The 9,705-nt window shown below is 33.7% G+C and overlaps 1 protein-coding gene across 1 annotated transcript; it reads right to left on the bottom strand.

Moving 5' to 3' along the window:
* Window positions 1–857: 857 nt before the first annotated feature.
* On the bottom strand, window positions 858–7,848 carry LOC110636212 (probable sucrose-phosphate synthase 3). Its single transcript, XM_058136176.1, has 12 exons — window positions 7,081–7,848; window positions 6,140–6,372; window positions 5,425–5,488; window positions 4,634–5,332; window positions 4,091–4,225; window positions 3,873–4,004; window positions 3,609–3,785; window positions 3,474–3,527; window positions 3,315–3,377; window positions 2,081–3,034; window positions 1,872–1,999; window positions 858–1,492 (listed from the first exon to the last, which is right to left on the bottom strand). The coding sequence occupies exons 1-12, from the start codon at window positions 7,360–7,362 to the stop codon at window positions 1,210–1,212; spliced, it is 3,204 nt and encodes a 1,067-aa protein (XP_057992159.1). The 5' UTR covers window positions 7,363–7,848; the 3' UTR covers window positions 858–1,209.
* Window positions 7,849–9,705: the final 1,857 nt, after the last annotated feature.

Genomic DNA, 9,705 nt, shown 5'->3' with positions numbered 1-9,705 from the left:
GCTCTGCTCCGAACCTCAGGTCCTCAACTGAATAACCTAACGCCTGGCATATTTACAGATCTACAATTAAAGCGTGTATGTGAAATCCTTCCTATACGCTGTCTGCATGTGAATAATCCAATCAAGTTAGGGCACAAGTTTGAGGCGGTGGACGGCGACTGCTCCACCTGAATGACTGAATCCTCCGTGGTCGGCTTCGACGGCAAAATTCTGGTGCTTGATGTACACATAAAGACAATTCATGTGGACTGATTCTTCAAAGCGAGTCAAGTAAGTCAAAGCGTTTCATGCGTTGGACTGGACTTGGGGACTTCTGAAATTGCTTCTTCGTTAAGGTTTTGTTTGAAAATTCAAAATGAAAGAATTCAGATTAATTTTTATGCATGAAAAGTTCAAAAATTACTAAAATTCAATTCTTTTAATTAAAAAACATTTTAAAAAGAAATAAATTAATGTCAAAGTAACATAATTTTACAATAATTTAATTTATTCAATAAAATTTTCTATTAAATATTCAAAACATTAGAATTTTATTTCAAACAAATTTATTTGAATTAAATTCTTTTTATAATATTAAATTGAATTTTATCATGGAAATCATTCCCAATAGGATGTTAATCTCCATTCATTGTATTTTATGGATTTATTACCTTTCAGGCTTACGATTGAAGAATTGGATAAACAAGTTAAAGCAACCAAAACATTAATCAAAAGAACCTATCAACAATTGAATACCTTTTGTGCAATCTTTTTATATTCACCACTAGTGATGATGGACGAGCACTTGAATATTCTCTCTCTTTTTTTATACTATGACATGAAATTTGATAGGGCATAAACATGCAATAACACATACATTCTCTTATATAAGCATCACTAATAACATTTATATAATTTAATGGTCGAGTACATGTCTTATAATGCATTGTTTCAAGAAAATATAGTGAGAAGATCTAAAAAATTGAGTGCACCCTGCACTCTTGCTTATCAAGGTGGGCAACTGGGCTTGCAGGTGGTAAATTGCAGACCAAATTTTATACACAGCAACAAAACATCTTGCTACAGTGGGGTTCATTGTCTTGGCCACATTGTGACAACGACAAATACCCACATTGGGAAATGCAGAGGAATGGGGGAAGATCCCATCTCATTATAAAAACAAAAACGAATACAATAAATTTCATACAGAAACAAGTATGTACTACCATTTCACATCCCAGTTGAAGCTTTTGATACTTGCTTCAAAGCTTCAGCGATCTCATTGGTTGATGCTTCACCACTCAAATGCGCAACCAAGGGACTCTCTTTAGGAACAAAGTCATCTCTTAAGTCCATGGATCTTAGCAATTCGTCGGATCCTATTGTCACCACATCTTTCATTATTATGGTCTTATGAGCCCCAGATATCATTTCCTCATAGTCAGTGTCTCCAGTTTCACCAAGAATTACATACATGTTTGCAACATTCAACCTCCAACGGACAAAAAGGTACCTATTAATCAGAAGCAAATGGAAACAGAAATAAATGAACTTATTAAAATCATTCCGTAAGTCTCCTTTAAAAGCTGGTGGTTAAACGATTTGGTTAGACAACAAGAAGTTCAATTAATCAATGAGCGATAATTAGCATCAAAATAGTTCTATAACTGTAAGTCCATGAAACTGCATTCTGCTTCAAAATGCTATCTCGAAACAGGCCAATTGATAAGTTTGCTGCAAATTTTTGTTTTCTATGTTCTCATTTATGTGAACAGAAAGGATACACTATTAATTGTCCAAATACCACAGTTACAACGAATCCCTTATGAAAACTATATCATAATTATTGAAGGATGATGCATATAGGCTCCTAAATTCATTTGTGATATTACCTGAGTGCTTGTGCTCGAGATGCCAAGAGAGGAATGATTTGCATCCTTGTTGAGCTCCTGCAATACATTGGATGGCAACGAAGACCTCGCATCCTAAGTTTTTGCCTCAATTCATGCACTTTCATAACCTGTAAATCACAGTATGAAAATCCACGTACAAAAACATACTCCCTCAACTTTCAACCGTTACAAAAAATATCTTTATCTACCTTTTTGCGATCCTTTATCCAGTATGCAATGCAATGAGCATTGCTCGATTTCAAATCTTCCTGGATGGGGCTGGACGATTCCTTGGATTGTTCTCCACCTTCAGTTGTGTTCATTAGCTTCCAAATGGTCTTTTTAAGTCCTTCACAACCCCAGCGGTAGTCTATATGTGATGCATAATCTGGATCTGGTAAAAGTTCTCCACTTTCTTCATTATACGTTCCAGGGTAATATAATTCACTACCACTGCTACAAATCAATGCATCAAACTCATTTACTTGAATCTTTGCAGATTTCAAGAATTCTACTGTTTCTGACAATGGCATAGCTGTTGATAAAGCAATCCCCGATATTCTTGCAAATAGTGAGTCCGACCTAACAGCTTTAATTACACATTGCACAACCTGAATCATCTTCTTTTCAGGAGTCCCTTCAGTGCCATAGCAGTCGAGAGCTATGACAATCAATCTACGTCGCCTCCTCAACATGGGATATTTGCTCACACCAGTCTCAAATTTTCCACGTTCAGCATCTTTGGGGCCAGCTTCTGGTTTCTTGATCTTGCTTAGAACCTGCTTTACTTGATCTTGCAGCTCTGGGTCACCTGCAGCTGCAGCTGAATAATCGAGTGATCCATTTAATGAAGATTTATCACCATCAATTGAGAGCCTAAGGGACATATCTTGCACATCCTTCAGGGAATCATTGAGAGATGACTCTTCAGCAGCCATCTCATCTCCTGGAGTATCAGTTTGCCATTGAGGGTGCCTCATTCGGCATGCTGCTACCCTAGTCAAGTAAGTGCGGCAGTGTTCTGGCCATGAGAACAGGTGTATATTCTTCCAACCATTCTTTCTGCAGTCATGCCATAAATTCTTCTCTGATACCAACTTAAGTAGTGCATCAGCAATAGCTTGCTGATCATGAGGATCCACAAGCAGACCATTGTTGAGTGCCTACCAATCAGAACAAGAAATAATAAAAGTTTACAATTGTAGTCATCAAATTCATTCTTCCATTACATCCAAAAAATAGCTAAGAAAGAGTAGGGTAAGAGGAAAATTTAAAATCTCTACAACATTTCCAACAAATTGCTTGCATTTTAGAATTTATTTTTATTTCATCTGGCTATCATTCAATCAGATGGGATAGATATAGAACACAAAAATAAGATTAAAGCACATCCAAAGGGGTGGTAAAGTATATAATAGGTAAACAGATGGGGATTGTCTTTACCCGATTGATGTCAACTGGTCCACCATTTTTAGTTGCCACCATAGGAAGCCCATGTGCAGCAGCCTGAATTTTTGGAAACAAGCATAGATCAAAATATTATTTCTTTGAGCAAAGGAAGATGAGAACTTGAAAATTTCTAATTATCTAAAATAAACCAACCTCAATCAAGGTAAGCCCAAAAGGCTCAACCAATGCTGGATTTATGAAGACTCCCTGGCAGATATCCAATCACTTAATTAATCATTAACATAAACATCATACAGATTTACTCCTAAAAAAATATTTCCAGTAAACCTTTGTCTTTGCAGCAAGCCTATAAATATCTGGAACTTCATATTGCTTGTGATGCTTTGGGTAAGCAACTAGCCCATATAGATCATACTTGTCAATTATTTTCAATACTGTTGTGAGAACACTTGCATTGCCACCAGACATCTCATCTATATCATCCCTGTTTCCCATGATTAGTGTCTGCATCATAGAATATTAATTTTCCTGAGTGTATCATATCACCATATTAAAGATTGCTTTAACTGACTAGTTATAAAATGTACTTACAAGATTGGCAAGCTCTCTTAATGGACGGCACTCTCCAAAGGCTTTAAGTAGAGTGGTAATATTTTTCTTTGGGTCAGGCCTTGACAAGGCCAAAATCATTGGCTTGTGAGGATTAGTTAGGAATCTCATGACCTGCCATAAGAAGTTGGCACAAAGCAACAATAGTTAATACTCATAATCAAGTGGAACAACAATCAATACCCAAATGGGACACTCACTTCAGACCATATTGCAGGGATTGCTTTTGGGGAAGACCCATCAGTACCACCAATAAGTGACACAAGTTCCCCATCAACTTCTGGGGCATCTTCTTGAGCCACAACATTGCTGAAGTCCATGCCAGGAGGAATAACCTGTAAAGAAATTTTGCTTCATTATTTGAACAGAAGGTTCAAAAGGAGCATTCCATTGCATTCATGATATATTTTGGGTCATAATTTACTGCTTAGACAATAAAAACAGAAAGCTAAAAATTTAAATGGCAGTAGGGAACAAAAATGATGCTAGCATAGCAGCCTTAAGCCATCAGAAAAGGAACCTAACAATTATAAGCTTGTCTGCGAAGGGTGTTCTGTATTGTGTCTTGTGTGGTAAGGAGCAAGAACATACATTGATATACATTTTTCACATTATTTTCAACATTCCTTCCTATATGTCTATTTATGCTGACTGACACATAAACACAGTAAGGCAGCGGTTCATTAATAAACTGTCAAAGCCAGGAGAAAAATTAAACTGAAAAGAAAAAACCACCGTCTTACCGCCATCCTTGGCATGTAACGGCCATGGCAATTGACACCTCGTCTAGTGCGAGCACGCAAAACTTTCTCAAGCTTCACATCAAACCCATCATAAAGTCCCCACTGCTCTTCAATCTCCTGTTTGGTACTTGTGATCACAAGTTCAGCAGCATCAAGTGAAAGCTCTTCTCCTTCTATCCTCCTCATTATTTTATATGTTGAATTGATGTCTTCCTTTGATTGCCGACCCTGCTTAAGAAGCTGTTCAAGCTTGTTTCTTCCAAGTGAGTGTCCTGTTAACACCATTGGCACATTCAAAGCACCTGATAAAAGAGCAGCACTATCACCTGCATCAGCATAGTGGCCATGAATAACATATGGCCATACCGGGCCTTCCCCTCCAATCTGCTCACCCAAAACTTTTGACATATTAAGAATATGAGCGAGAGCTCCATCCACAAATTCTTGAATATAGGGCCAAAGTAATTCTTTCCGGAGGTACTTATCACGTGGACCAAAGGGGATCCTAATTATATATGCCCCACTGCTTTCTCCAACTTCATTGCCATCCGCATCTTCGGGGCCTGAAGTTAGCATCTCTGTTGGCTCACCATAGCTCCAGTCAACTTCAGGAGAGGATATTTGGCGAGTGAAAAGATCCACCCTATACACTCCAGGCATTCTAGCAAGTGCTCTAGCAAGTTCTACGACATATTTAACCTGATAAATCATGTATAAAAGCCTAAGACACAGATTGAAATGATAATAGATGCATTAATTACAATTCACTGATATTATAATGCAGCATTTACCTGTCCACCAGTGTCAGAATCTCGACCAAGCTCCATATTTTCTCCACGTACTAAACCATGCAAACTGGTCAAAGATCATATAGCAGGAATGAATCATCTGGGGTTGTTCATTCCTCAACTTAAATATAAATTTATAGACAGAGAAAAATAACAAGGTACTCTGTGCAAAAAAGTTGCAGCTGAAGTTCAAATTTTCAATTACCTAAACAACACTAATAAGTTAACCATCAAAGTAAACAAATAAGTAAAAGATACTAAGATGTTAATTTCATAATCATGCAGTAACTTAATTAACTAACAAAAGAATCTGATCGCCTACTATGTCATTCCAAGATCAAATTGCCAACAATATAATAAGCTTGAATTCTCCAGTTCAATCACTATATTTGAATTTGTTCTTTCACTCGTAATGTTTCAGTTTTCTGAACGGCTCCAATTTTTTTTTGTCCTTCCCTCCAACTTCACTATATTACAATGGACAATCAAAAAGAGGCAAAAAGAAAGTTGAATTAGAGCACTGATTTTCTGATGATATTTGAAGTCATCATTCCTCAATGTCACTCCCTAATTCAACCTTCAAGATTTTGTTACTACACATTGAAAGCCAAATGAAAAATTAAAATAAAGTTGCTTACCCATTTCACTAAAATAGTTGTTCATACTAAATTTATATACAAGATACCAGTAAATTAATCTGTGCTAGAAATAATTAAACCTGATAAGGACAATGTAGAGTTTCTTTTCGTTTTTGTCATCCGACCAAACTTCCAAGTTGGAAAAGTTTCTCTGGAATCTTTTCCTTGGGGTCTCGCTTTGCAACAGTTCTCCCACATTATCCCCTCTCTCTCCTTCTGACAAGTCCTCGGACATGTCTTCAGTTGCATCCCTTCGTCCTTGTTCCCGTTCCCATCTTCGATTTGCCAGTCTTTGTTGTCCCTCCCATTCCAACTGTTCAGACAGTACAACATTTTAACCTTGCCAATTACATCATAATTAAAAGAAAAAATGGATAAAATTAATCCCACACTTGGTTCAACAGCATGACAGTGGAGGTAAAGACGAGGAGAAAGCCACATGATCCCCTTGGGAAGTTTCTGTCATATTCTATCACCCACAATGGAGAAAAAAAGATAAATATTCCCCCTAAAATTTTACGCACCATAACAGCAAGTGCTCATAAGGAATTACGAATAACATGGTGGGGTATCCGCATATTGGCTGATTTTGACAGGGAAAACATAACAAGCACTAAAATTAAGGCATTACTCAACAGAAACAGAGCCCAACTTAGTCTCATCATTCAACTAACATACCATCAATTTCATAAGCATGGTTAATCCTATACGTGTCCAAATTATTTAAAAAATTATACGAATAATTTAGAGATGCAAGTATTTGTAATGAATTCACCTGCAAAGGCTCATTTAACATCCATGAAAATTCCTTCTCTGGTGAAACATAATATTTACAGATAACTCATCACTCCAAAAATCAATTAACATTACATTATGTACACGCATATAAGCATACGAGTAGAATTAGCCAATGTTGGTTATCCCAAAACTAGGACTTATACTGATAGTGACCCATGAATCTGAAAAAGCAAGAGTTACCCAGTTCTACACACACATAATTACGCATATAAACGACAGTGACCTGCTTCTTCTTGCGAGTGAGGTGCCAAATACGCCAGCACATGTTCTCGAGCCTGGAGCTGCGCTCGCGGGTGTTGCGGGTGGCAACCACCTTTATCCACGTCCTGTGCAGATCAGTTTCATCGACTCCGGTGACCACCTCCTCCACAAAGTACTTAGTCGGATTAAAATGCCCCCTCTCGCTCAGATTCAGAGGCGGGGTCGGCTTATGCTCTTCAATAGCACCCGGCCCACTGTGCAGTATCGCCTCCAGATACCCATTTATCCATTCGTTTCCGGCCATTATAGCACAAAAATCAGCCTTGCGATATCCTTTGTATTGGTTAAGCTTTAATGGCAATGCTAAACGGTCCTTTATATTGGTTATGCGATGCACTGTAAAACAAGAAAACACAAACTTTCTACCTCAAACGAAAAAAGAAAACATCCATTTTCCAGGAAAATAATTAACGAATTGTTTCATGGGGTCGGGTCATGTTAGTGTAAGCCAGGAAAGTCATCCTCTTGGCTATGGTGGAAGCTATGATGGCAAACAAATTCTGTTTTCTTTTTCCTGGAGCTGAAATAAAAAAGAAAGGAAGAAAGAAAGAAAAGTTGGGATATTCCAGGTCAATTTTGTTGTTTTTTGGGATTTGCGTACCAAGAGAAGAGTGCAGGCCAAGGTAGGACTCTGCGGGAAGTTCTTTCGAGTAGAATTGAGAGAAGATGGAAGAGATGAAAGAGGAGGGAGGGAAGAGAGAGCAATGGGGGAGGTGGGGTATGATGGGGCGTTAGACGCGTGTAAGGAAAATAGAGAAGTAATGATGGGTCTACTTCACACTTGGACGGCAAGGTGTGGAGGAGGTAATCGGGTTTCTGGGTTATCTTTTTCAATGCTTGTCCGCTTCCCAATGCGAGCTTACCGTTCGTTTTGCTTTCTTCCCATCCAGGTTTTGCTATTGTCAAGCTCATTTGCACTCTTTTTCTGCTTCATATATTTCAATTTCAGTTATTTTAACATATGTATCTCTAAATTATAAGGTAAAATATTATGAGATTATTTGTAATAATGTATTATATTTTTCTAATTTAGTTTAAAAAAATATGACTTTACAAATAATTATGTAGAGTTAAGATTAATTTCTTAATAAATTTTAATAGAAATTTAAATTAATAATCGCATAACTCTTGAATAATTTAAATTTTAGATTTAAAATTTATAAATTTGAAAATATTTATTTGACTAATAAAAATATTTTTATTTTTTAAATTTAAAACACAGATGAATATTTGAAAAAAATATTATGTTAAATTAAAATTTCAAATAATATTTTTAATTTTTTTATATTTATCTTAAATTTAATTAAAATTCATAATTTTTTAAGCTTTCCAAATAAATTATTTCATTCAAATTTAAATTCATATACTCAAATTCATTAATTCAAACACAACATTACATTGAATTTATAAATATAGAAAATATTTATTTAATTATGAATTTCAAATACTTTTTAAAATAATGTTATTTAGAATTCACTGTAAAAGTTTTTAATAAATAAATTTATATTATTTGGAAGTCACAAATTACTAATAATTTATATTAAAAATAAATTCAAAACTCTTATTTTAAATTTTAATATTTAAATATAACATATTATTTTATCTTTGATATATTACATCAACCGTAAAAAATACATTCTTAAAAAACATTTAAAAATTTAATTTTGAAATTTAAAATTTAAATTTATTTATTTCATTGAAAATAATTTTTATAAAAATATTTTTATAAAAATAATAATATTTTTTATTATTTGATTACAGTGTTAACATAACAATATATATTTATATTATATATGTATAAATATTTTTTATACATATATTTACGTTGTATATAGTTGTATATAATGTTAAAGATAAGAATTCAATTTAAGAGCATGATTAAAATATATAATTTATAAAAATAATATATATAATAAATATAAATTGATAAGGGAATTTATTTAAATTAAATTAACTTGATAAGAATTACTATTAATTAAAATATAATGAATGTTTAACAATAGAAATAATTGAACTTACAATATATTAATAGCCTAAAATGAAAAAACTTGTTAAATTTATCTTGAATTTAATTTTTTTCAAAATAATCATGAAAAACAATTTAATTAAAATTGTCAATTAAATAAAATAAATGATATAGTTTTAATTAATGAAAGAATTTATTTTTTATTAAAAGAATTTGAGATAAGCATGTTAGGCTTCTATTTGATAATTTTATTTAATAATTTAAATTTAAAAAAATAAAAATAAGTGATTGCAATAAAATAACATTGATATAGAATAAGAGGAAGTGACCATAACATTATGAATTTTTCTTGAGAGAGAATTTGCTTTCATTGGTAATATCATTTTTTTAATAAGATACTAAAAAATTTAAAGTTTTTTTTATATAATTATTAATAAACTCATGAAAATTTTTAAAATATTAGAGTAAGTGTCCTGTTAAAATCTAAGTAGGCAATAATAAAAAATATTAATTTTTGAAAAATTATTATTATGTTTATATTCTTAAAAAATTTTAAAATTATTATTAAAATTTTATGAGAGTCGATATCCCATACAACTTATATTACAGTAATAAAAAAAT

Source organism: Hevea brasiliensis, chromosome 15 (genome assembly GCF_030052815.1).
Source record: "Hevea brasiliensis isolate MT/VB/25A 57/8 chromosome 15, ASM3005281v1, whole genome shotgun sequence".
NCBI lineage: Eukaryota > Viridiplantae > Streptophyta > Magnoliopsida > Malpighiales > Euphorbiaceae > Hevea > Hevea brasiliensis.
This window is presented reverse-complemented; position numbering and strand designations above follow the sequence as displayed.

Excerpts from the sequence above, each read along its gene's own strand:
- LOC110636212 (XM_058136176.1), bottom strand. The coding sequence starts at position 7,362 with ATGGCCGGAAACGAATGGATAAATGGGTATCTGGAGGCGATACTGCAC. Across the intron at positions 5,489-6,139 it reads CTCTACATTGTCCTTATCAG|TTTGCATGGTTTAGTACGTG; the intron begins GTTTAATTATTT and ends ATCTTTGACCAG. Across the intron at positions 3,786-3,872 it reads TAAGAGAGCTTGCCAATCTT|ACACTAATCATGGGAAACAG; the intron begins GTAAGTACATTT and ends TCTATGATGCAG.